Below are 24,302 nucleotides of genomic sequence, written 5' to 3'. Positions count from 1 at the left end.
TTCACCACTCAGTCACGCTGCAATGGCCCCTCCAATACCAAGAACGCTGTCGCGGCGGCTCTGCCAGCCGTCCTCTTCACTCCAGAAGTTCTTAGACCCTGCATCTCGAACCTTCAGAGCTCCAATTCGCAATTCCCCAGCTCGACGAAGCTACGCAACTGGCGAAAGTGGTCCAAACCCCAAACCTGGCCAGAGTCCGTTCAAAGTCTGGCCATTTGTTGCCTTGATGCTCGCAGGATCTGGGACTTATGCATTAATGGTCAAGAGTCGAGCAGGTACGTGTCAACAGCCCACGCTTCAAGATTTTGCGGCCCCTTTTCCAAAATCTCATGAAGCTCAATTCGAGAGCCGCTTTAACAGCCAAGATCAAGTACCGTTGATCCAACATCGACGCCCTTATTCAACACTTGTAACCTTGAAAATCCAATTCTCGACTGACGCGTGGATACTGGAATAGACATGGCGGCAAAAGCAGCAGCGGAAAAGCAGATCCCGGCTCCCAAGAAAGACACCCCAACCTTCTCTCCCTCGAAAGTCACCGTCCTCTTCGTCCTCGGCGGCCCTGGCGCAGGAAAAGGCACCCAATGTGCGAACCTCGTCCGCGATTACAACTTCACGCACCTCTCTGCCGGCGACTTGCTCCGCGCCGAGCAGGACCGTCCTGATTCCGAATTCGGCAATCTCATCAAGGAATATATCAAAGATGGCAAGATCGTCCCTATGGAGGTCACTGTGCAGTTGCTGGAGAACGCCATGATGGACGCCGTAAAGAAGGACAAGGATGGCAAAGGGAAATTCCTGATCGACGGTTTCCCGAGAAAGATGGACCAGGCGCTGAAGTTTGAGGAGAGCGTGTGCCCCTCTAAGTTCGTGCTGTTCTTCGATTGCCCGGAGGAGGTGATGCAGAAGAGGTTGTTGGAGCGTGGCAAGACGAGTGGAAGGGCGGACGATAATGAGGAGAGTATCAAGAAGCGGTTCAAAGTGTTCGAAGAGACTAGCATGCCGGTCGTCGATTACTTCGACAAGCAGGGACGAGTCGTAAAGATTGTGGCTACGAAGTCGCCAGCCGAAGTCTATAAGGAAACAAGGGGAAAACTGGAGGAGAGATTGGGGAAGAATTTCTAATTTTCTTTTGTTACTAGGGATGTATAAAGAAGGCCCGCTGGATTCACTGGGGCCATTGACTTCTCTTCATCAATGTATAGCATAGCGAGTTCTTTTAATGTGTTTTTAAGTTACCGTTGATACCTGGTATGCTAGGATCCAGCAAAATCGCTCATATGAACCTCATATATTCATCATCGAAAGCCTGAGAATCACCCTGCACCATGCCAGATGCCTATGCGACCAGTGTACAAAAATCTAATAACGCCGTGAGAAGACTTTTGGATACCGAAATCCGAGATGAAGCGAGATGCTTCGGCTCTTAATCAGTACCCATCTCGATCATATCCTTACCACCAGTTCTTCGTCCAGCACTCATGCCGGAAAGACCAGCAGCCTTTCGCTCAACCTCCTGCATCTCACGCTCCTTTTGCATCTCTGCCTGTTGTCTCTCCCTGCTAATAACCTCCTTGACAGATCTCAAGGTATTCTTCCAAGTATCAATTCTCGTAGCAACCTCACGCCACTGCTTCTCGCCAAAGACCCTGTACGTAGTTCGGTGAATGAGGAAGACCTGCTTCTGCTGTGACAGCTTGCCCTCAACCAAACCCGCACGGATAACATCAATCACCCATCTCTCAACATCCTCTCCAGGGATTTGCAAAGCCTTGGAGATGCGCTTGTACTCAAGCTCCTTGCTTGGCGTGCTGGCCGCCAAGCTTGCCAGGGTCAGAAGTCTCATCTTGCGGTGTAACTTGCTGTTGTCCAGACCCTCCTTCTCAATGAACCCCTCATGTTCATCTCTGAAGTCATTGTAGTCCTCGAGTTCTTTTTCGGCAAGGATCTCAAGCAATTCGGAGTAGATGGGGTGGGAATCGCTTAGGGCTTGAACTGTAGGAAGGGAAGTAAGATCGTGAAAGTCATAGTGCGTGTTTGAAAGGAGAGCAGCCTTGAGTGCACGAAGGGAGAGGTTTTGTGCTTCGGTCGAAGAGATCTCCTCGGGGTCCTTTGGGTCAAATGTGCGGAGTGACTTCAGAATGTATTGGTAGGCTTGCCTGTTCGAAGTACGATTATTAGCAAAAGGACTAGGTAGGCCTGGTAGAAAGGTCAAATTTACTCTTCTTCACCAGCATCCTCTGCAACATCTGCAATTTGGCCGAACAGTTTGCGCTGATCTTCTTCGTCAACTTCCCACTCCTCAAGCCAAGAATCCAACTTCTTCAGCTGTGGCTTCAGCATCTCGAAGAGACCGCCCGCCTTGACTAGTCGGAGGATTGCCTGGAAGACGTTGAAGCGGACCTCATTATCAGGTGCCAGGAGGTTGAAAATAGTAGTGAGAACGCTAAGCGCGAGACCTGGGCCGTTGATGGGGGAGGAGGTAATTGGCTTGGAAAGATTCTCGCAAATGCGGGGGAGGAACATGTTGACGTTTGGAGACTGCAGGACCAAGTAGACCAAGAGATTATATGCAGCAGTGAACTCCTTCTCTGGGGTCGAGTTAAGGGCGGTAGAGGCCGTTACAAGTTTCTTGAGGGCTTCATCCTTCTGGTTGTTATCGAGGAGGGGCTGAATATCTGCGCCAATGTTGAGGTAATCTCCCAACTCCTTCGCAAGATCGGCAAACGTGCCATCGATGAAGACGTGCTGCATAGCGGGCGCCATGTTGTGCGGTTGGTGCAGACACGTAAATGGGACGTGAGGTTCCTTGCAGCTGGTCGAGGTTCGGGGTCAAGGTCTACATATAAGTCTCTTGCGAATTTGTGCGATGCCCGCTGGTTTAGCGGCGACGGGATAATCATTATGCCGTTCCGAGCGAGACCAGGGAATATGGCTCCGATAGCATCAACCGAGCGAACGTTTCTTCCAGTTGAGTTGGTCACCGAAATGAACGAAAAAGGCAGAAAAATGTTTCTCTCAAGAATCTAATAGGATTGATGATGACTGACGCCTTGCTCTAGAATTCTAAGCACATGCCGAAGTAGCTTTCCAACTCCTTCACCGCCCCAGCTCGCAACGCCGTAGCCGTTGCAATCCATCCATCTGGTCTCAAAACCACAACTGCCCCTTCTTTTATGTCAACCCCGTACCTTTCATGAGCTGTATGTTTTTGATCATAGAACACCTTGCCAAGTGGCATTACTCCAAGAATTTCAAACGCTGACGGGCCGCCCTTTGCTGGTATCGTGAGCCAAGATATGGGCAAGGCGGCGTTGGAGAAAACTTTCGAAGTCTCTACAGCTGCGGAGAAATCTTTCAGATTCGACGAAGTGTATTCTGGCTCTCCAGAGAAGACAACAATGTGGAATCTTGCTATGTTGGGTGTTTCCTTGTGCAGTCTTGTTGCCTCGTTTGTCCCTGGCTTCTGCAACTGGACGTCGGGGCCTCTTTGACCTGGACTCACAGGAGCAGGATCACAGTTGGACACAAACGACCCTTTGACATTGATTGTATTGAGATCAAATGCAATGCTCAGGCCAGTCGTGAATGTTGATGCCTCTTCCATAACCACCCCAAGGATCTCATTGGGGTCTGCGTTTGGGTCTCCCTTCCAACCGATAGGCAATTGCATTGTCATCAACCTTGAAATATCCTTATCATAGTTGATGAGTTTATGAACATTGGGCAATCGTTCGGTTTCGTAAGTGTGGAGCAGAGATGGGGGCGCAATCCCTTTCAGGACCATTGAAAGTTTCCAGGCGAGGTTCACAGCATCATGCATGCCCGTGTTCATTCCTTGCGCTGCGCCTGAGCTATGCGTGTGGCAAGCGTCGCCAGCTAAGAAGACGCAATCTTTCGTGAAAAAATTTCTCGCAATCCGTTGGCCAACTGAGTAGACCGTATACCAGTCAACCTGCTTGAATTTCAGACTGAACGGCTTTACAGATTCAATGGCTTCTGCAACTGCTGCTGCCTCGTTGAATTCGGGGTAGGCTTTCTGGCGTTCTGCTGTGAACGCAAATCCGATTCGTGTGCCGCCATGATCTAAAGCTGCCCAGAGGACATTTCCATGTGTCGGGGACTCGATGGCGCCGTAAACTCGAGTTTTTGGCATATCGGTTTCAATGACCCCGTCAATTCTCACCCATTTGTCTTCCGTCGTGTTCCCATCAAAGGGCACTGCTAGAGCGCGTCTGACAAACGACTTCCCGCCATCAGCTCCTATCAAATACTTGCATTTTACGTTTGAAGTCTCTCCGCTCGCGCCATCTTTAACAATGGCAGTGATTCTGTAGCCGTCCTCCGGCGTTGTCTCCTGAACATCAACGCTCACCAACTCAACCGGAGCCTCCAGAGACACGCCTTCCTGCCTCAACCTCCTCCTGAAAATCTCCTCTTGATATTTCTGTCTCAAAACAAGCGCGAAATTCCACTGGGTATCCTTCATATTTTCCATAAAATACCACCCCCTACCTTTCACCTCCTTCCCATCTTTATCATAACTAACCGTACTCCTACATGCGAAGCATTCCTGGGCTAATTCGTCTGCAAGACCAAGTTGGTCAAGCATCTCGCTTGAACGGGGATAGAGAGTGATTGCCCGTCCATACTGATCCTGGGAAGATTTGGGGTACTTTTCAATGATAGCTATAGAGCGCGAGTGCCCAAATTTGGCGAGTTGGAAGGCGGTTACGAGACCTAGGTCAGGTTCAGTCTGAGACCAAAGATCATCAAAGGCAGGAATTATACCAACTGGACCACCGCCCACTATTAGGACATCCACGTGACGGATGTCTTTTTCTTTACTGCCCATTTTCAATTAACCGAACCGGCAAAGGTGTCAGTGAGGTAAGAGGAAATATCAACAAGTTCAGAGCCCAAGCACCTGTCAAAGAGGCTCAGCTACCTTATATATAGCTTATCGCCCCACACGACCCCACCTTTGGGGTCGGGGAATTGAATCGGCCACCGTCGGGCGTCCAAGAGTTCATTTAATTTTCAATTCTATTCTGAATATAGTGCTAGAAGTCCTCAACGTTCCACTCCGCCTTCTTGCTACCAGCCAGCGTACTGACATCTCTCTTCAAAAATTGACCGTATCCTTTCTTTCCAACCAATCCTCCATTGTCCTTATCCCAGACGACCTCCCCTCTCAACACCGTGTACCTAGGCCACTGCTTCATGGTTCTACCCTCATATGGCGTATAATCGACATTATGATGCAGCATCTCATTCTTGAGCACGAACTCTTTCATACCCTCTGGATACCAAATAGTCAAATCCGCATCACTTTCGCCTGGGATCAAGGCTCCTTTCTTGGGATACAATCCATACAACTTCGCTGCGTTGGTGGATGTCACTTCTACGAATTTCTGTAATTTGAGACGGTTTGCAGACAATGCTAATGAAAGTCTTGTTTCGACACCCGGACATCCATTAGGGCTAGTTCGTAAAGTCAGTAACAATCTCTCTGTTTCCTTGAGATGGGATAGGAGTTTTGAACATGCTTCCAAAACACAACAAGGGATCTTTCTCTGGGAATACGCACATATATCTGAAATGGCCGTTCGGGTACTCGGGGGTGATGACTATTTTCTTGCCCTTCTCTGGGTCATCGTAGATAAACGGACAGTGGTCAGAGCTTAAGACCGTGAACGTCCCGTCTTCCAGCCCTCTCCAGATACCCTCGTGATCCTGCTCTCCTTCTCGCGGCGGAGGTGAGCACACGCATTTCGCCCCCTCGAAACCCGGCTGATCTAGGTCTTTCCGGGTGAGGAAGAGGTATTGCGGGCATGTCTCCGCGTATACCGGCAGGCCCTTTTTCTGAGCATCCGAGATATGCTTCGCGGCCGCTGGCGAAGAAACGTGAACGATGAGGATAGGCACGTCGATGAAACCGCTGAAGCTGATAGCTCTGTACGTAGCCTCGATTTCGGCTACGGGAGGGTGGCTTGTGGCATGATACTTGGGGGCGAAGAGCTTCTTCTCCTCCAGCCTCTTGATCGTCCAGTCGATGATGGCCCCGTTCTCGGCGTGCACCATGGTGACGATCTTCTGCTTCCGGGCTTCGAAAAGCACGTCCAGGATCTCGGAATCTTGTAGCTGCAAGGCCTCATAGGTCATGTATATTTTGAGTGAAGAGATCCCCGCTTCGCGGAGAGCAGCGAACTCGGAGATGGCTTTGGGCCCAGCGTTGGAACATATCAGATGGAAACTGTAGTCTGAATAGCAGTTGTCTTTTGCTCTGGCGTGTGTGGCCTCCAGACAGGCGAGGAGAGAGGGCTCGCTCTTATGCTGCGGTGCGAATGTTATGACTGTCGTAGTCCCTCCGGCGATAGCAGACCTCGTCCCTAGGAGAAGATTAACTTCAGATCTGCAAAGCTGCGCTCACGACTAACCAGTCTCATAGTTATCTGCAGTTGCACTTTTTCCGAACAATGGAGGCTCGTCTGATAAATATTAGCATCTCCTTTCATAGCATTTAGAATTCAAAATGACTTACCCAAATGTACGTGAGCGTCTACACCACCTGGCTGGAAAAGAGTATCAGCAGAGGGATCTTCTGACGAAGCTTAACCAATTCTTGAGAGGCCAATGCTCTCTTACCATAACCATCCCGCCTTGAGCATCAATTGTCTTTTTGGATTTCTCTCCGGCCAAAGAGCCCCTCGGGACAACCTTAGCAATCTTCCCATCCTTAACTGCAATATCAAACTCCCCAGTTTCGCTATCTGTCACGACGAGTCCATTCAGGACCAGCAAATCATATTCAGCCATCTTTGTACAAGAACAGGAGGATTCGATTCCGGCCACAGACCAAAGCAGGAAATGGAGAGGAGGCCATTCTGGCTTGTTGCGTACGGACTGTTCAGTATTTACTTCCCCACCTTTGAATGCCGCTTTGCTCCTTCTTTGACGGAGAAGATATGATATCAACCGCTTATCGAGCGCTATCTACGGGCTAAGCTCTCATCTCCTCTACCCGAGTTCGCCGCACCGCCGTTGTTCGAAACTAGCGGCAGTCAACCCCTGTTTACGTACGGAGAATATGTAAACCCACTCCGTTTATCAAGCAATCATTACCTGAGATTCATTACTTTAGCGAATCCCCCCTTAAATCCCCTTAAATGCTCCATTCGCGACTGCTTACTAATCACATATTTTCAGGTCACGTGTCTCAGCATTGCAGAAGCGAACGACTGCCAACCTGGAAAGGAACAGTACCTATAGGCATCAGGTCTTAGATCTCCATTGTTGTTAGGGAAAACTCCCATAAATCCAGGACTTGCCTGACGTGAGAGTGCAAGCGCTATTCCCACAGTCTTGGAAACCCCCTTCTGCTCGACTTTCTGCTTTGCAATATCGTCCACCAACTTACGCCCTTCCTCTGAAGGCAACATAGCCATAATGATGAACCTTCAGGGCTTTCCCGACGATATCTTCACCTTGATCATTGAGCACTTGGTTGCTTCCATCGGGATTTTCAAAGCGGTTCGGCTCAGAGTAGTAAACAGTAGGTCGAAATGCTCCTCCAGAGAGAAGACGCGTGGCCGCTTTTGTCATCTCAATACCTAACGGCGGCGGCCAACGCAATCATCACCTTTAGGAACATTTAACTCTGCTATTCTGCTTGCTATCTGTACCAGCCAAGTTGTCGACATCAATGATCCAGCTACACCATTCTTGTACTGGTGGATGCCGCAATCACTTAAAGGGAAGATCCTACTCGTAAAATCTCGTTCTCAAGAAGCCGCAAAGGACAAAATTCTCTCTGTTATCGCCAGTGTCAATCGGGCGCTGGACGACTTGACCCAACCAAATGAGGAACGCCGAATCGAACAGCATCAAATGATTGCTGAGGCTGCTGCGGCTGCTCCTCTAGACAGGAACTATGTGATCATGATCAACGAACGAAAGCAAGAGTTCGACATGAAAATGGAAGCACAGAATATCTTGAGCGGTGCTATTATAATCGGCAATTTACCCCTCGTTATGTCTCTGCTAACGAGAGATTCTCCCGTCTTGGCTGATGTCAACACGGAGAGCCCCTATTTTGGCCGACCTTTACAGCTTGCTGCTGCCTGGGGTCATCTTCAAATCGTTCGCTATCTTCTAGACTGTGGTGCTGATCCTCACGATGCCGAGATAGGGGGGAACAGTAACTACTGGGATCCAAGCGGGGAGCTGAGGCTTTGGGATAGACACGTATACCAAAGTTCAGTGGGAAGCGCGTTGCGAGCCGCAGTACTGGGAGGTCATGAAGAAATTGTCCGCCTGCTTCTGAAGCCTGAGTATCGACTATCTCCCTCCAATGCGGAGTATCTGCGAGCCATTCTGGCTGCAGCCCGAGGTGGCCATATCCATCTCATACATCTCCTTCTCCAAGTCACGGGCAAAACCTTGTGCGAACTCAAAGAGTTGGGAGAGGAAATGCTCTGGGAGGCGGTACGCCATAATCAAGGAGACGTGGTGCAGATGCTTCTGGATAACGGTGTCAACGTCAACGCGGCGCCATATCCGAGCTGTAGGATCTATGGCTGTGCACTAGGCATTGCCGCATCACAAGGATACGAACGGATGGTTCGTCTTCTGTTAGATCGCGGGGCAGATGTGAATCTTGAAGTCACCCCGCATGGTCACCCCATCGAGGGCGCTGCCCGTGGTGGACATGAAGAAGTAGTAGAGCTACTACTTGAACATGGAGCTAGCCCCGAGAGAGCTTTTGTACGCGCTGCGGACGGAGGGCAGTGGCGCTTAATACGGCGGCTCTTGGACAAGGAAGTGAACTTCCATGCAAAGAAAGGGATTTATGGGGGGACGATTGGGATGGAGGCACTTCAGAAGGCAATTATAGTGAAAAATCCGACGGTGATTTCCATGTTAGTGGATGCTGGTGTCCCACTCAATGACAGTTTTCCGACTCCCGACGGACTCCCAATGGTTCTCGCAAAAACGTGTGCAGCAGAATGGATAGTAGACCTTCTCCTCTCGCTGGGGGCCGAGGATCGAGAAATTGACCTTCATTATAGGTCAAACAATTATTCGGAGGATCGCTATGACCAACAGATGGAGAGAGGAGGGGTCCGAATCACCAAAAGAACGTGGGAATGGGTTGGCAAGTATTAATGATATGGCGGTTTGTGATTTACAGGTCAGGTAAAGGCGAGGCGTTCTTATTTTCGGTATGTTATTTTGACTCACGGCTACCTTACATTCAATAGCATTTAAGCTACTGAAACTTCACGTTTTGAAAGAGTACACCCACTCGTTGATCAGGCAATCATTAGCGAATCGCCCCCCTGAATCCTTTGAATAGGGGTTGGCAATACTGTACGGTATCAAGATAAGATCACAAGTCTTTACAGGTCAACCATTCGGTTTGTTCCAAGAGAGTGAAGAGATAGCATTTGAATCAGCAAGATGGATTACTAAAGGTATATGATTCAAGATGTTGTGTTGTCCCCACCTGACAAGATCAACCCCGCCATCGCTAGCGCAAACACCAGCCAGCCCTGTTGATATCCCATGTTACTATCCTGGCCCCTCATGACTTGCATGGGGATAACTGGCATTGAATGGCACCTGCCTATTCATAAAAGCTCGACCTGGTGCATAGAGGCACTTCTAACAGCAGCATCATTTCTCAACATCGACAACCTTGAAGTCTTTGAGTGCCTTCTCCAATGCATCTAGCTTCCTTGGTACAAACTTTGCCTTGTATCTTTTCGGCATTGATACGAGACTCGTAGGGTCTGAAATGCCCGAAAGGGGATGGCAATCGACGTCGTCAGACTTCTGGATGTGGAATGTGTTGAGCATGCGGATGAAAACCAGGTATAGTTCACGGTTCGCCAGAAGTGATCCTGCACACATTCGATAACCTAGGCCGTACGTGAACAGCGGGGCATCAGGCTGCTCAAGCCATCTTTCGGGTCGGAATTCCTCGGGGTCGGCCCAAACGGCCTCATCTGTCTAGGATGTCAGCAGCAGAAAGTAAGGGGTATAGGATGAGAGATTCACCCATATTGCACGCCCATGCATTAAGGAAGTATACTGTTCTTTTTGGCAACACGATGCCTTCGTAAGTAACATCCTTAATGGAAACGCGAGGCAGAGCCAGGCGCAGGACGGTATAATATCTGTTTGGTTAACTTCGTACTGACCCAAATCTAACATAATGCTTACCTCAGGCACTCTCGGACAAGAGCCACGATATATGGGCACTTTTGGTCGTCCAAGGCATCACACAAGGGTTGATCGACTGAATAAAACTCTGAAATTTCCTTCCAGGCTTTCTGCTGAATATCCTCTCGCTGAGCCAGCAACGCAATGGACCACTGCAGAAGTGTCGTGATCGTATCAAGCCCTCCGGAGAGCATAGTGAGACTGATCGATGTGAGCTCCTCGTTGTTGAGCTTGGCGTCTTGATCAAGAATGACATTTGCCTGGATGCATGGCGCGTGTGTGCCCTTCTCCATGCGGTCTTCCAGCCCTTGGTTCAATGCCTTCAAGTAGACATCCCGTCGACCTCGCATCTCACGGGCCTTTTTTGAGCCAAGGTTGAAGGGGTTAAGTCTCAGAAGAGGAATGTAGTCCTGAAGATTTCCGGTGGTTGAACGGAATCTACTTACTTCATCCTCGACGTGTGTGATCTCGTCAAATAGTGCGCTTTCTTGGCTCTCCATACGAATTCCCCAATTGATAGTGAGAGCTAAGCTTAGACTCAATCGCTGGATCATTGGCATTGGGTCAACTGGCACCGTGCCTTGCTTTCCATATTTTAATAATTCCACCAAGAAGTCCTTGCTCTCAAGATCAAGGTGGGGAACGTAAGTGTGGATGGAAGGTCGATTGAGAGCAGCAGAAGCGCCCTTTCTTCGCCGCTTCAACGAGTCACTGTATGGCGATGTCCCAATAGTGGTTCCAGCTGTGTTCGAAAGCACCTGCAATAACCATTAAGTTGAAATCAATCAAAAGTCCGTAGGAGAAATAGAATATACCTTGTGGAATGTGTAGAATTCCGGCCTCGAACTCAGTGCCTGAGCATTCTGTCCAAAGAGGGTCTTGGCGGCTGCGGCTGAATTTACGACAACTACCGGGATATTTCCTAGTTGGATTTGATAAACAGCGCCATGCTTCTTTGCCCATTGACGATATTTCTCTGCAGCATTGGTACGGATCTGCCATAGGTTTCCAATCAAAGGATATCCCGCGGGACCACTTAAACCCTTCACCCGAGCCTGCTCTCGGACAAATTCATTAACTATTATGTACAGGATAGGTATGATCGTAGCTAGGAACGCGAGGAAGCGGATAGGATATTCAACGGCGAGCAGCGGCACAATATGGACGAGGTCGCTAGGTGCCATCTTGAGCGGATTGAGTAACCTTTTAAAGCAGAGGAAAGGAAAAAGAGTAAGGCGAGGATTTAAGAGAGGAAGGGGAACAGACAAAGAAAAGTCCAACTTAAATTAAATTGCATGTCTCCCTGTTCCGTTGAGTTGAGGACGCGGCACACAACGTTGTCGAGGCGGTCGAAGGGTATTGCGGGGGAGATGTGGGGGAATGCGCTCCCCGCAGGAAGAACCATGGAAAACACGGGGAATGGTGCGCTCTAATTCCGAGCAACAAGAGAACACCGTCAACCACGGCTACAGTTCCGCTCTGGACTGTCCATTTCTGGGGGAATATTTGAGACGATGAGTTACTGATCATACGGGAGCCAAACCGGAGACCTCGCGGATTTCAGCTGATCTCAAGACTCAACTGGAAGAAGGACATATCCAAGGTATCATTTCCCGGGTCACACGTGATGGTTACGTAAGGTAAGGAATCGCGATATTAGCGGGCGCACGTGAGATGGTTACGTAAGGAAACCGTCATAGGCAGTCGCTCCTTCCGTTTAGGCAGCTGTGTCCTCCCTCGTAAGCTTGCCGCAGATAGTCTTCCTTCTTCTCCTTCCAATCTCGCCATCCCCATCTCAACTATCAACACACTTTCACATTTGCAATAAAAAGTATGGCAACAGAGGGCTGTCGAGGGTATTCGCGAAGGCAACAGAGGGCTGTCGAGATCTGTAGAGGCAACAGAGGGCGGTTCAGGACAAGGAAAACCCTCTTGGCGCCTGTGTGGACAAAATGATCGAGGAGGCGCCGTCGCTGCGATACGATGCCGAGCAGAGAATGGTTGCGAACGAAGGCGGCTTCACCCTTCTTGCGGAGATGCGTGAGATGCGTGCACGGATTATGGCACTTGAATCTCAATCACAAAAACTTGTATCACAATCACAAAAACTTGAATCACATCGCCAGAAGCATATGGACATTCGTCAAAGGGCCATCTCCACATGGGTGCGAGATGCGTTAAACGAAGACACAGAACGCCGGAAGGAGGAGATTCGCAGGTTGAATAAGGATGTGATCCACGGCGGTGACGTGCGATCGGACGCCATGGTGGTCACAGAACGCTACAAAAAAAGTAGTACCGAATGGCAATCCTTCGGTACGCTCTATGGCCTGAGCCCAGACGACGTCCATGATCTTGGTATTGTCTACAAATTCCCTTGATGCTCTTTTCTTCGCTAATATGTTCTAGATCAGCAACGATGCTATGGATCTTTGCAGGCCCTAGATAGAGCGGCTTCAATCCTTCTCAAAAACGCTCGAACAAGCCTCCCTACTGAGGTGATGAAGACGCGCCAGGACATTGTCGCTATGCTAATGGAGGGGGAATATGAAGAAGCTGAGAAGACGAGCAGCACTTTCCTTTGCGAGGACGAGTCGTCTGTGGCTGGAGAGTAGTTTTAATCCTGCGAAAATGAAGAAGCTGAGAAGATGAGCAGCACTTTCCTTTGCGAGGACGAGTCGTCTGTGGCTGGAGAGTAGTTCTAGTCCTGCCAAAAAGCTAGCTATTGCTATCAAATTAATCGCTTTCCAAGGAACGATCATCTTATGCTTGTAGACTAAGGATCTCTTTATAACGCGAACTACGTGCTTACGAGCTTCCAGTTTCATGGAATGGCGGTATATTCTTTCGAGGGGATTTATCCAGCCAAATTACATCAGGCATCCCTCCTTGATACTCGAATGCAAGTCGCTTAACCCAACCCGCACTCGGCGGTAGCCAGTCTGAGGACTTCCGCCTTGCCGCCGTTGACCGTTATCCTTGTCCTTGAGACTCGACACACCGGGAGAAACTGAGCGTGCACCACTCATAGCTGGGGGACATCGGCTTGTGCTTTGTTTTATGGGCCTTCTTGCATTATTGTCACGTCTTTGCCACCTGCAGACAAAAAGCTGCTTGGCGGGTACGGGCACTTGGGGCGTATACTTCTAGTCTGGGAAACACGTTAGGGTATGGATCTGGTTTGCTGCGCTTTTCTGGAATATCAGGTATCTTTCAGGAGGAGCGGGCTTGTGTGCCGTTTTATGCTGCTTGGGAAATACTATAGACATCTAACGAATCTCAGTTGATAAAAACCGTCAAAATGCTTCCATTATTAGAAGTGATGCGACAGACCATCAAGCGGAATTCGGTTGCTGGAATCAGCGCGCCCAAAAGCCTTCAATGTTGTCTGAAAACATAGCAGAATCACCCTCAAACACTGAAGCGCAAAGAAAATGCAGTACAGATCTCACAATATAGTAGCAGTCTTGAATGCCTGTAGCGAAGCACTGCCTGAAGCAAAACTTTTGCTCCCAATTAGCACTCTTCAGGACTTGTATACTCTGTTGCAATGCGACTGGCACCATCCTTGACGGTACAAAGATCATGCTCGATCTGACCAACTTGCTAGTTCACGCAGCGACATGTCCAGTTCCGTTCTTCATCCCAAGGATGGTCGAAGAGCCTACCTGATCAAGGGCAACAGACCGAACAGCCTCAATTCAGCCATTGTGGGAAATACTCTGGCAAGCCCCAGGTTCGAACCATTTCATCCCTTGGTTGTTATTCTCTTTGCACACCATCCCATAAAATTCCTCGAAGATCGCCTGCACTCAGGTCTTCTAGCATCTGATCAGTGGAATATCGTACATAAATTGAATTCAACTCCACTTGGAATCGTTGCTTGACTTTGCGTGTCACTGCTGGTGACTCCGACAGTAGTCACCTGTATGATGCACACTGTGATGAATCGCGCAGCAGTTATCTTTAACTTTGTAACATGCTTCGAGATCGGTTAAGGGTTTTGTGGACTACACTCTAGAACACACCATCGCGCCTGGAAACCGAGCTCCCTCTTCAGTTATTCGGTTTATTAGGGCAATTGGGCAGTGTGTTCTGAACCCCATTGTCGTGCAGTATGGAGTTCTAGGCAGCGTGTACACCTAAGGTTCCATCATGCCGGCTGTCTTTTCATCCGTCAGCGCGAGAAGATAGTTATTTATAACCAAATTACCTGTTGGTTTGATATCCAAGTGACTGCATTCCCATCGGTTTCCTGTCCTTGGAGGCCGCATAGCGAATATATTGCCCATTTGTTCCACTTCAACATCGTACCCCGAAGCTTTGCAGGTCTCCACGAGCCAATGTTCGACTCCATTATCCGCCTGGCTTAATGCGAGTCATCATATCCCTGTTGAGTTCGATAGCGTTCCCCATGATGTGCAGGTCGATTTCAGGGTGCTGTTCAGCCGCTTCCCGTCGATCCTGAAGGCATGGTGAGGCATTCTTCCGCAGGGAGCCTGTAGCCTGCAGGAGTAGAGGAACTTTCAATGGCCGAATGCCATGCTGGATGCGTGGATGATATCCCAATCATGACTTTAGGAGGCACACAAAGGCCACATGGTGGATTGATTGGGACGGATTGGAGGATAAGCTTAATTTCTTTCGCTCCTCCATTCCTGAAAACTTCCTTCAAGATCTTCCCTCAAAATAGCCTTGGATCCCCCGCTATCGACGGGTTAATCCCCCGCAAGGAACATCTCAACGGATTATTGGAGGAATGGATTGACACTAAGGAGGCAAGAATTCTTGTGTGCATACTACTGTACCATGATTACCATTGCCTGTAGTTCTGGGGAGAGAGTTGAACAACAGGGCCGAGGAATAAATAAGCGAGGTACCTTATCTTATCGTACCAAAATGTCCGTGGGTCTTCCGGTTAAGTTGCTGTATGGGAAAACGACAACCACCTTTCTTCATCGCTTCCACCTACAAAGAGTAGTCTCATCTTGAATGATAATGCGCCGGATAATTTTCCCGGTGGCATACTCGTGGATCTTTTGAAAACCCAAGATGAGCACCTCCGAATTGCTCACAAGCTTATTCCGCCGTCAGTACGGAGTTGGGATAGGATTGGCGGAGCCGCTTCAGCCACAACAGAAGCCGTACATGGCTTTCGAGGAATTTGGGTTATGGATCGAGCTTCATTTGTGCTGCTCTTTCATTGGGCACAGATCCTGAACGCTCCTGGCGGATAGCCAATGTGAACGCCTACTTCCATCCTGTCTGCCCGGTCCCCTTTTCAGTCGATTCTTGGACATGCTGCATAGGATCAAGACATTTCTTCAACACCAGCTTCGCAATTGAAGAACCACCATCATTGGTCAACCGATGAGGATAGGATCTCTTGGTAGGTTACCTAGGTTACATGATGGAAAATATTCTACCTATCCCATCACTCGGTCTGAGTAGGCTTGAGGATGCGATGAGTCGTCACTACTCAAGATTCAGGCAAGCTATTCCATACCCAAATCCCATGACATCTCATTGTAGGTAATTCTGGTGAAGTATATCATGGAGCTCTCCCGCAGTTCAAATCGACATCTCACAGGCATCTCATCAAGGACATCTCATTCATCAAGGGCATCTCATCAAGGCATCTTTCAGATATACCCATACTCCTTTCCTCATAAAGCTTCAAAGCCTCTCCTTATTTATACATTATGTCTCTCCCGTCGACACTGTTGTCAATTCTCTCGATCGCAGCTCTAGTCCAGGGGTTTCCTCTCGATGACCCAGATCTAGTCTCGCGTGCTACCGGCGAAAAAGTCACTGGTTCACTCGCTGTAAGTGGTAGCGGGTCGGGGGGCTCGGGGGGCTCATCTTCCGGCACTTCATCGTACACCATGTACACCGGTGATGGATCAGATTGGCCAAGCCTAGATAAATGGATAGGTTCCTTTGAAGATATGTAAGTCAATCACCATGCCTAAAACGGGACTTATTAACAGTTTCTTAGGTTCAACAACAACAAGCAGATCCTGAGCAGTTCTTGCTCACAATGGAATGTACCTAACAATAGCGAAGAGGAGATCAGCGCCATCCATGATGGAGTTCTGACGGTCTCTAAACAAACAAATGTCGATCCCAAGTACATCTTTGCCACCATCATGCAAGAATCCGGTGGGTGTGTCCGAGTTCCATCGACGAATGGTGGAGTTCAAAACCCCGGTATCATGCAAGACCACGACGGCTCTGCTAACTGCATCAATGTCAACCCTTGTCCCGCCAGCACAATCACTAAAATGATTAGCGAAGGCACTGCGGGAACTGCTAGTGGCGATGGACTTGCAAACTGTCTCAACCAGGCGGCCTCGATGGGAGGGAAAGGAGCACAGGCGTTCTACTGGGCGTCAAGAATATACAACACGGGGTCTTACATCGCAGGGTCTGACTTAGGAAAGCCCAAGTATGGAACATCTTGCTATTCTTCGGATATGGCGAACCGTTTGACTGGCTGGGTTGGTCTTAAAACATCTTGCACGTTGCCAAACCCTTAAGTTTGAGGTGAACGAAAAGCACACTTGGTTTTCTGGTACTGGTTAAAGCGCAGAACGTTTTGGTTTCGGGAATACATGGGAACTCATTTGGCACAGGAGTTGGATCAAGGGAAAAATCGGGACATATGGAGAACGGGATTGGATAGGGTATATACCATGGAGTTATTGAAACTGCTTTTATGGGAAATCTTTTCGAATATATCTCTCGTACCATTATCTCGTGATCAGTAAGTGATTCATACTGTGGCTGTTGAGCAAGCCCGCCGTAACCCATGATGAGCTCTTTGTTTGGCCGAGTTCCAACCCCAGAGCTTTGTCCTGCGAGTAGAAAGATACACAACGGACAATAAGTCAGCAATCATGACATTGATTCATTCGCCATTGCTCCCAAGACCATTTAACCACGCCTTTCATCTGGAAAGAGACTGCTCGTGTTGTAGGTGGTTGTTGGTATCTTCTGCTTGGGTTCCTCGCTAAGAACAAAGGAGACCTCCACAGATATGGTAAGCCCACCAAGAGCAAAATCAAAGAGTTCTTCAGAATTCAAAGAGAGATCGAATTTCAAGGTGCTATGTCATCGAGTCGTTTATTCAAACTAACAAAAGTGTATCACAGCGAAAGAACTTCTTTTGAGTGGAAATGCATATCAAGTAGAACACGATGTAAGAGTTCGGGGCTTCGACGCAGGCTCTATATTAGAGACTCATGCAAATTCCCACTAGATTTGATTTTTCTAGGATGAGTTTCCTCATACCTAATATAGCCACGAGATAAATTTACCAAAGACCCCCCTGCAAACTCACTACTTTCCACTTTACCTGGAAAAATATATAGCGTAAAGGGCCAAGTTCGCCGGCTGACATGTTCTTTATCGCTAGTCAAAGAACAAGAAGCCTTGAAGAGACTCGCCCCAATAACAAAGAAGGTGCAAACCAATATCAGATGCATCTCAGCATAGAGGTAGTATACCAATTTTACTTTACCCAGAAGGATCTGCTCAAAGATGCGTTGATTCGAATGTCAAATCAGAAAATCGGTTTGATCACAAATACTCAACTGTAGCGAGAAAATGGCGACAAACTCCGATTACAAGCCCTGGGCGCATCCCAAAGGTAGCTCTTATGCGTCTCTGGTGGAGCAAGGGATGGAAATAGTGTGCCCACCTGGTGTATCTGCTCCAGTTTCGACCCACGATTACATGAACAGAGAACTCCCTGCCATTCCCGGGTTCACCCAGAAACAAAATAATAGAGAACAACACAAGAATAGGATAACGATGCATCTTGACACAAGCCAGACTACCGAAGCAAGTCCCTCGTACAGATTCAGTTCTGAAAGGCCGCGACCTCTACCAGCCAAAGGCCAATCTTCGCTGAACACAATCCCCAGACTTATGCTGTCACCACCCACCCCGCTACTGTCTGAGAAGTCATCGCAGAAAATCTTGCAGTTGACTGGATTTGATCCAGGGCTTCAAAGAGCGATCCCTATTCCGCAGCAGCAGCATCATCCCATACTTCCTGAAGCGCCTGGCAGCTCTAGTGTATACAGCCAACCTGGAAAGGAATATGGAGGGCAAGAGGAGACTGCAAAAAACAACCGTGTCATTCCGGCAGGCACTGGTGAGATATATCCAGGTTCCGATTTACAGTCCGGACGAATCAAGCAGCAGTCACTCGGTGCCGCTGTCAGAGCTCGAAACTCTTCAAGCCCCACAAAATATAGCGGCCCGAAGGTCAACCAAGAGCACAGTACTAAAATCTTTACTGCGACAGGTCCAAATGAGCTTATACTTAAAGGATTCATAGATCAAGAACGCTCACAACATAAGAAAGGTTTCGGTGGCCTCGGGCATGATGTCGATGGCAAACATACTCCAGTGAGAAATGACGCAGATCGAGCCTTGGTGCCACTTCCATTAGCCGTTTGTGCAAAAGCAAAGAAGCCGGTGCATTTGAAGATAGAGAGATCCTCATTCTTTGCCGAAGTTCGAGATTCAATGGCCTGGGGTATCCGAGAGGTCACTTCACCAACCAGAAGTAAATATTTGACTACGAATCCAGTCAAAAAAGCCTCGCTCCAAGTGCCGCCAGCGGGAACCCCAAAACGAAAACAGAATTTCTCGACTGGAAAGCACCCATTGAAGAGTCCCTTCCCCTTCCCTCGAATCCGGAATCTCCCCGAGTCTGCAGAAGGCGATGATATGCCAGACAGAGCAATGCCGGCGGCTACAAGACAATCCTCTGTATGGAACTCATCTCCAACTAGCAAAAGCATTATACGCAATTCAGCTCGGGCTCCAGGCGGCCCTGACACGCCAATGCCTGTCAAGACTGGATTCATGTCAATACTTGCTCATATGAACGAAACAACCCAGTCTGAAGATTCTTCCAAGGCCAAACAGAAGTTAAAGGGAAAGACAACTGCTGAACGAAGAAGGGAAAGTCTGAAGAAGAAAATTGTAGTGGTTGGCATCTCGGACCAGTCTCCAGGTACTCTCCTCTCCCGCTAGAGAGCAAGCAGGCTAATTGCCTCTAGATGGAAGAGTGGCAGAATGGCTTTGAGAGGAGAACTGCCTGAATGAACTTTTGTCATGTTGCAGTGCGTGAAATATGTGTAGATAGTGGAAGCACTTGCTTTAATTCAATGACTCTTCAATCTATGAAACTTGGTTGACATGATGTATGTGAAATCGGAACCTATACAGCAATGGTACCATCTCCAACTGCACATCCAAAGCCGCCGACCGGTGACGCTTGGACTTCTCTAGCATCTCCATCTCCATAAAAATGTGCGCGTCACCCAGCAAACTTAGCTTAAGGTACCATGGGCGTACTGTACCGTGTAAAAAATTGTAAAAATAAAATAAAATAAAATATGCCACCCCTACAGCGGGGGGAAAGGGCAAAAAAGAAGCGAAGGCCAATGACCAGTCTGGGGTTCGATCCCAGGACCTTTTGCGTGTTAAGCAAACGTGATAACCAACTACACCAACCGGCCGTGTTTATTGATTTATTTTTCTGCTAAAAATGCTAATAACTAATACTCCAAATCGGCGTGCAAGATTGAGGTGGGTCTCGCCTGTTACGGTATTACTATGCTCCGTACGGAGTAATGCGTATGGCGACTAGTCCCAGATAGGCAGGTATTACATGTACCCCGCTGCCCCAGAGCTGCGCAAGGTACCAACCTCCAAGCCAACCACCTCCGTACCTAGTTGTCAAGTGGTTACGTAGTGTCGAGCTTCAGAGCTGTCAGCAACACCAGCCTCATCCTCCCACAACATCCTCTGAATAAACATCATAACTTTAACTATCTCGAATACAATTATGGGTGGAGAAACTTCCGAGGTAGCAAAGCTCAAGAGCTCATATCCCACGCGGTCTGCGCATCCTGTGGGACAATGGATACCCGACATCTACAAGAATCGCATTGCCGGTTTCTACAGTGGGGGACAATATGAGTCCAAGAACTTGCGGGCGTACGAATTCCTATTGCGCCCCTCGAAATGAGTTGTGCTGATTGAATGCTCTAAATAGTATGATGTATGAGGGCGTCGCCTCAGGGCCACCTCATGTCAAGCTCTCCGTGTGGGATGCGCCCGATCTCTCTCGACCTACCTTCAAAGAAGCAATGCGCCATGAATTCAGACCTACCTCGGTCGGTGAATGGTTTGGACCATCATGGTCGACCCATTGGTTTAAAGTCCAGCTCACCGTCCCATCCGAGCTTCGCAAAAAGGACCTCCTCGAGCTCCACTGGGATGCGAACAATGAGGGTATGGTCTGGACTGAGGATGGAAATCCTCTCCAAGGGTTGACTGGAGGCGGAGAGCGAACAGAATGGATATTGCCTGAGAAATTCCGAGACGGAAAAGAGCACACTATATATATCGAGATGGCTTGCAATGGCATGTTTGGCAATGCGCCCGGCGGAGACACGATTCAGCCGCCTGACCCCAACAAATACTTCCAATTAGGGAAGGCTGAAATTGTGGCCGTCAATGTTGAAGCTCGTCAGTTATACATTGATATTTGGATCATAGGAGATGCAGCTAGAGAGTTCCCGACGGATTCGTGGGAACAGCACAAGGCGTTGAGGGTTGCCAATGAGATCATCGAGACTTTCGAAGTCGGCAATCAAGACTCGATTATAAAAGGCCGCAAGATTGCTCAAGAATACCTGGGCAAGAACGTGAGCTCATCTGAGGTCTACAAAACCGGAACAAAGCCAATCGTCTACGGCATTGGTCACTGCCACATCGATACATGTTGGCTCTGGCCATGGGCTGAGACAAAGAGGAAGGTTGCTAGATCTTGGTCGAATCAGTGTGACTTGATGGATCGCTACCCCGAGCATCGGTTTACTTGCTCTCAGGCGCAGCAATATAAGTGGCTAAAGGAATATTATCCTTATGTCTTTGACCGAGTGAAAGAGAAGGTCAAGAAAGGTACATTCCAGCCAGTTGGAGGTAGCTGGGTTGAACATGATACCAACATGCCTAGTGGCGAGTCACTTGTCCGACAGTTTCTGTACGGCCAACGGCTTTTCGAAAGCTATTTTGGAGAGAGATGTCGGACTTTCTGGTTGCCTGATACTTTTGGTTACTCGAGCCAACTTCCGCAATTGTGCCGCCTGGCAGGTATGACACGATTTTTCACACAGAAATTGAGTTGGAACAACATAAATAAGTTCCCACACACCACTTTCAACTGGGTGTCTCTCGATGGTAGCCAAGTTATATGTCACATGTGCCCAGCAGAGACATATACCGCAGAGGCGCATTTTGGCGACGTGAAAAGGTCAGTGAGTCAGCACAAGTCGATGGATCAAGATGAGACTTCGCTGTTGGTTTTTGGAAAAGGCGATGGAGGTGGAGGACCAACTTGGGAGCATTTAGAGAAGCTTCGTCGCTGCCGTGGAATAAGCGACACGGTCGGTATGCTACCTAGAGTGCATATGGGTGACTCCGTGGAGGACTTCTTCGACCGCCTCGAGAACAGGGTTTCCGAGGGTCTTGATCTCGTAACATGGTATGGCGAGTTATACTTTGAGCTGCACCGCGGTACCTACACAACCCAGGCAAACAACAAGCGCAACAATAGGAAAGCCGAGATTATGCTCCGTGATATTGAGCAGCTGGCTACATTTGCAAGCATTAAATCTGGATTCAAATATCCCAAGGAGGATATTGACGACATGTGGGAGGCAGTGCTTCTATGCCAGTTCCACGATTGTCTTCCTGGTAGTTCCATTGAGATGTGTTACGATGACAGTGACGAGGTAAGTTTACTAGCCTTAAAGCTTTTACCTGTGCTAACGACATTCAGCTCTATGCCAAAGTATTCGAGACTGGCAAGAGAATTCTGAAAGAGCTTTATGCCTCTCTTGGCGTCCAGGAGGTCACCAATTCCAACACCAAGAGCAGTAGGGCTGCCCTGAACACTGTGCCAGTTGCCCTGAATACCATGCCATGGCACCGGAGGGAGATCATTGCCATTGGCAACAAGCAAGTTGGTGTAGCCTGTGGTGATGGCAATTTGCTAAACATTAAGACTTTCAAAATTGCTGAGACACCAGAAGTAACTGTCAAGGAGACTACAAAAGGTGTATTTGTCTTGCAGAACGATCAGCTGCGTGTCCAGGTCGTTAACGGAACAATCACTTCGCTTTATGACCGAAAGGCCGAAAGGGAGTTAATCCCTAAAGGGGGGAAGGCCAATCAACTTGTGATTTTCGACGACAAGCCTCTTTATTGGCAAGCTTGGGATGTTGAAGTCTTTCACTTGGACTCGCGAAAGGAGCTCTCCTCAGGTGAGACGAAAATCGTGCAAAGCGACGCGCATCAAGTCACTGTCATGACCGAGACCAAGATCAGCGACAAGAGTTGGGCAAAGACATACATTAGTCTGTCGGCTGCTTTCAAGGATCAGCAGTCCTATGTTGAGATGCACAGCGAGGTTGAGTGGAGGGAGGACATGAAGTTCCTGAAGGTTGAATTCCCTGTCGATATCCGGAACACCGAGGCATCTTACGAGACCCAATTCGGCATTGTCCGAAGACCAACACATTATAACACGACGTAAGTCACTTTATATATATGATGGAGGAGCTTTACTAACGGTAAACAGCTGGGATATGGCCAAATTCGAAGTCTGCTGCCATAAATTTGCTGACCTTTCTGAGCATGGCTATGGTGTCTCTATTCTGAACGACAGCAAGTACGGTTTTGCCACCTGCGGAAACCTCATGCGCCTCTCTCTCCTTCGTGCCCCGAAGGCGCCTGATGCGCATGCAGACATGGGCCGCCACCACATTCGCTGGGCTATTCTTCCACATCAAGGGGATCTCGGCTCTACCACGGTCCGCACTGCGTACAACTTTAATAATCCCTTGAAGCTAGTCCAGGCACCACAGACCATCGAATCCAGTGCTTTCAGCAAGCCGATCAAGTTGACTGGCAACCCATCCTTAGTCCTTGACACGATCAAGAGAGGTGAGGATGATGTGGATGTCAGTCGAGGTACATTGATGGTCAGGAACGGCAAGAGCGTAATCCTACGTATCTACGACAGTTTGGGGGGCACAAGCAAAGGCACGATTGAGACAACACTTGATGTAAAGAAGGTTTGGAAGACGAATATCCTGGAGGATGACGAGGAAGAGTATGCGATTGAGGATGGGAAGATTGGAATCACCCTGAAACCTTTCGAGGTTGCAACGTTCAGGCTGCAGCTTTAGTAGACCAGCATGAATATGGGAGATTGACGGCCCTTTGTTTCCATCCACCATGTCGCTGCAAGCCAATATGGACGCGGGGTGCTTGGCCGGGGATAGGGTCTGTAAGCAGGAGAGAGGTATACCTAGGTACCTACCTACCTACTTTGGAAGAAATGTAATAATGGGCTTTCTATGGTGATGATAGTACAAAATCACATACTTTGCTAAATCTGACAAAGACGGGGCCAGTGCGGACTTCGGAAAGGTAAATGATAGGACTTTGCCGCAATGCACGTTGTAGTGGCAGCATTATGTCAAGAGCACCTTGTCTGTCTATTTATATTGGAGTTGAAAACGCCGTACCGAGTGCATACCAGCCGACCTTGCCTCTCGGAGTTTAGCAACACAACGTAGCATTGGAGACTCGAGAGCCCCGGGCCGCGAGTAGCTGATTTATTAGTTCAACCCAAAATAAACCCCCTTTCGTAAAACCCCTGAAACGTATTGGCTCCCTCGTAAGTTGTAACCCCGTCGCGAATCAGAAGAGCTATGTGCCTCTCGCGTATGCTGGCGAGGGGCGAGGCGAGCTACCTTATCCATCACCCAGCCCATCACCCCTCAATAACCATTCTCGAACCGCGTTTCATGACAAACTCCGCCTCACCGATCAGCGTACAGTACGATACCATCAACACTATCAGACGATTACCAGCATTAGCGAGTCTACCGTGGTCACGGATTCACAGCCTCTGCAAACCTAAGCCAGGATGTCGCGGCTTCGGTTACCTCGCCGTCGTCTTCACGTAATGGCCTGGA

At 48.8% G+C, this 24,302-nt stretch overlaps 11 protein-coding genes across 11 annotated transcripts; 7 read left to right on the top strand and 4 right to left on the bottom strand.

Moving 5' to 3' along the window:
- Positions 1-167: 167 nt before the first annotated feature.
- On the top strand, positions 168-418 carry M430DRAFT_131619 (hypothetical protein; the record flags this gene model as incomplete). Its single annotated transcript, XM_024862199.1, has 1 exon — positions 168-418. A coding segment is annotated over exon 1 (192 nt), but the record flags the coding sequence as incomplete, so codon positions are not given.
- A 41-nt stretch (positions 419-459) lies between these two features.
- On the top strand, positions 460-1,125 carry M430DRAFT_94187 (hypothetical protein; the record flags this gene model as incomplete). The annotated part of the gene is made up of 1 exon (XM_024869821.1): positions 460-1,125. The coding sequence occupies one exon, from the start codon at positions 460-462 to the stop codon at positions 1,123-1,125; it is 666 nt and encodes a 221-aa protein (XP_024725289.1).
- A 130-nt stretch (positions 1,126-1,255) lies between these two features.
- M430DRAFT_62970 (hypothetical protein) lies at positions 1,256-2,837 on the bottom strand. Its single transcript, XM_024869024.1, has 2 exons — positions 2,222-2,837; positions 1,256-2,159 (listed from the first exon to the last, which is right to left on the bottom strand). Exons 1-2 carry the CDS (start codon positions 2,764-2,766, stop codon positions 1,427-1,429), a joined length of 1,278 nt encoding a protein of 425 aa, XP_024725288.1. The 5' UTR covers positions 2,767-2,837; the 3' UTR covers positions 1,256-1,426.
- Positions 2,838-3,019: 182 nt separating this feature from the next.
- On the bottom strand, positions 3,020-4,855 carry M430DRAFT_112861 (hypothetical protein; the record flags this gene model as incomplete). Its single annotated transcript, XM_024861493.1, has 2 exons — positions 3,020-4,740; positions 4,792-4,855. 2 exons carry the CDS (start codon positions 4,853-4,855, stop codon positions 3,059-3,061), a joined length of 1,746 nt encoding a protein of 581 aa, XP_024725287.1. The 3' UTR covers positions 3,020-3,058.
- A 164-nt stretch (positions 4,856-5,019) lies between these two features.
- M430DRAFT_38499 (hypothetical protein) lies at positions 5,020-6,889 on the bottom strand. Its single transcript, XM_024867251.1, has 5 exons — positions 6,649-6,889; positions 6,545-6,575; positions 6,441-6,491; positions 5,591-6,392; positions 5,020-5,484 (listed from the first exon to the last, which is right to left on the bottom strand). Exons 1-5 carry the CDS (start codon positions 6,817-6,819, stop codon positions 5,064-5,066), a joined length of 1,476 nt encoding a protein of 491 aa, XP_024725286.1. The 5' UTR covers positions 6,820-6,889; the 3' UTR covers positions 5,020-5,063.
- Positions 6,890-7,415: 526 nt separating this feature from the next.
- M430DRAFT_38498 (hypothetical protein) lies at positions 7,416-9,339 on the top strand. Its single transcript, XM_024867250.1, has 2 exons — positions 7,416-7,555; positions 7,649-9,339. The coding sequence occupies exons 1-2, from the start codon at positions 7,450-7,452 to the stop codon at positions 9,166-9,168; spliced, it is 1,626 nt and encodes a 541-aa protein (XP_024725285.1). The 5' UTR covers positions 7,416-7,449; the 3' UTR covers positions 9,169-9,339.
- An 87-nt stretch (positions 9,340-9,426) lies between these two features.
- On the bottom strand, positions 9,427-11,489 carry M430DRAFT_112855 (hypothetical protein). The gene is made up of 4 exons (XM_024861492.1): positions 11,043-11,489; positions 10,228-10,985; positions 10,063-10,181; positions 9,427-10,010 (listed from the first exon to the last, which is right to left on the bottom strand). Exons 1-4 carry the CDS (start codon positions 11,409-11,411, stop codon positions 9,679-9,681), a joined length of 1,578 nt encoding a protein of 525 aa, XP_024725284.1. The 5' UTR covers positions 11,412-11,489; the 3' UTR covers positions 9,427-9,678.
- A 482-nt stretch (positions 11,490-11,971) lies between these two features.
- M430DRAFT_55218 (hypothetical protein) lies at positions 11,972-13,245 on the top strand. Its single transcript, XM_024868528.1, has 2 exons — positions 11,972-12,585; positions 12,637-13,245. Exons 1-2 carry the CDS (start codon positions 12,180-12,182, stop codon positions 12,840-12,842), a joined length of 612 nt encoding a protein of 203 aa, XP_024725283.1. The 5' UTR covers positions 11,972-12,179; the 3' UTR covers positions 12,843-13,245.
- A 2,762-nt stretch (positions 13,246-16,007) lies between these two features.
- M430DRAFT_112852 (hypothetical protein) lies at positions 16,008-16,751 on the top strand (the record flags this gene model as incomplete). The annotated part of the gene is made up of 2 exons (XM_024861491.1): positions 16,008-16,177; positions 16,226-16,751. Coding segments are annotated over exons 1-2 (591 nt in total), but the record flags the coding sequence as incomplete, so codon positions are not given.
- A 1,084-nt stretch (positions 16,752-17,835) lies between these two features.
- M430DRAFT_269024 (hypothetical protein) lies at positions 17,836-19,330 on the top strand (the record flags this gene model as incomplete). The annotated part of the gene is made up of 2 exons (XM_024865468.1): positions 17,836-19,258; positions 19,305-19,330. 2 exons carry the CDS (start codon positions 17,836-17,838, stop codon positions 19,328-19,330), a joined length of 1,449 nt encoding a protein of 482 aa, XP_024725281.1.
- A 642-nt stretch (positions 19,331-19,972) lies between these two features.
- M430DRAFT_112851 (glycoside hydrolase family 38 protein) lies at positions 19,973-23,546 on the top strand. Its single transcript, XM_024861490.1, has 4 exons — positions 19,973-20,247; positions 20,306-22,049; positions 22,097-22,848; positions 22,898-23,546. Exons 1-4 carry the CDS (start codon positions 20,096-20,098, stop codon positions 23,505-23,507), a joined length of 3,258 nt encoding a protein of 1,085 aa, XP_024725280.1. The 5' UTR covers positions 19,973-20,095; the 3' UTR covers positions 23,508-23,546.
- The last annotated feature ends 756 nt before the right edge of the window (positions 23,547-24,302 follow it).

Source organism: Amorphotheca resinae, assembly GCF_003019875.1.
Source record: "Amorphotheca resinae ATCC 22711 unplaced genomic scaffold M430scaffold_1, whole genome shotgun sequence".
In the NCBI taxonomy this organism is placed as follows: Eukaryota; Fungi; Ascomycota; class Leotiomycetes; order Helotiales; family Amorphothecaceae; genus Amorphotheca; species Amorphotheca resinae.
The sequence above is the reverse complement of the archived record's forward strand: the minus strand, read 5'-3'. Positions and strand labels throughout refer to the sequence as shown.

What these genes read in the sequence shown, in the direction of transcription:
- M430DRAFT_38498 (XM_024867250.1), top strand. Translation starts at nt 7,450, where the DNA reads ATGATGAACCTTCAGGGCTTTCCCGACGATATCTTCACCTTGATCATT. An exon ending in TCGGCTCAGAGTAGTAAACA is followed by an intron (nt 7,556 to 7,648) that starts GTAGGTCGAAAT and finishes CATCACCTTTAG; the next exon opens with GAACATTTAACTCTGCTATT.
- M430DRAFT_112851 (XM_024861490.1), top strand. Translation starts at nt 20,096, where the DNA reads ATGGGTGGAGAAACTTCCGAGGTAGCAAAGCTCAAGAGCTCATATCCC. An exon ending in GTTACGATGACAGTGACGAG is followed by an intron (nt 22,050 to 22,096) that starts GTAAGTTTACTA and finishes AACGACATTCAG; the next exon opens with CTCTATGCCAAAGTATTCGA. An exon ending in CCAACACATTATAACACGAC is followed by an intron (nt 22,849 to 22,897) that starts GTAAGTCACTTT and finishes AACGGTAAACAG; the next exon opens with CTGGGATATGGCCAAATTCG.
- M430DRAFT_112855 (XM_024861492.1), bottom strand. Translation starts at nt 11,411, where the DNA reads ATGGCACCTAGCGACCTCGTCCATATTGTGCCGCTGCTCGCCGTTGAA. An exon ending in AATTCTACACATTCCACAAG is followed by an intron (nt 10,986 to 11,042) that starts GTATATTCTATT and finishes TGGTTATTGCAG; the next exon opens with GTGCTTTCGAACACAGCTGG. An exon ending in TGCATGGGCGTGCAATATGG is followed by an intron (nt 10,011 to 10,062) that starts GTGAATCTCTCA and finishes CATCCTAGACAG; the next exon opens with ATGAGGCCGTTTGGGCCGAC.
- M430DRAFT_55218 (XM_024868528.1), top strand. Translation starts at nt 12,180, where the DNA reads ATGATCGAGGAGGCGCCGTCGCTGCGATACGATGCCGAGCAGAGAATG. An exon ending in AGACGACGTCCATGATCTTG is followed by an intron (nt 12,586 to 12,636) that starts GTATTGTCTACA and finishes AATATGTTCTAG; the next exon opens with ATCAGCAACGATGCTATGGA.
- M430DRAFT_38499 (XM_024867251.1), bottom strand. Translation starts at nt 6,819, where the DNA reads ATGGCTGAATATGATTTGCTGGTCCTGAATGGACTCGTCGTGACAGAT. An exon ending in AGACGCTCACGTACATTTGG is followed by an intron (nt 6,492 to 6,544) that starts GTAAGTCATTTT and finishes AATATTTATCAG; the next exon opens with ACGAGCCTCCATTGTTCGGA. An exon ending in AACGGCCATTTCAGATATAT is followed by an intron (nt 5,485 to 5,590) that starts GTGCGTATTCCC and finishes TTTACGAACTAG; the next exon opens with CCCTAATGGATGTCCGGGTG.
- M430DRAFT_62970 (XM_024869024.1), bottom strand. Translation starts at nt 2,766, where the DNA reads ATGGCGCCCGCTATGCAGCACGTCTTCATCGATGGCACGTTTGCCGAT. An exon ending in GAGGATGCTGGTGAAGAAGA is followed by an intron (nt 2,160 to 2,221) that starts GTAAATTTGACC and finishes TACTTCGAACAG; the next exon opens with GCAAGCCTACCAATACATTC.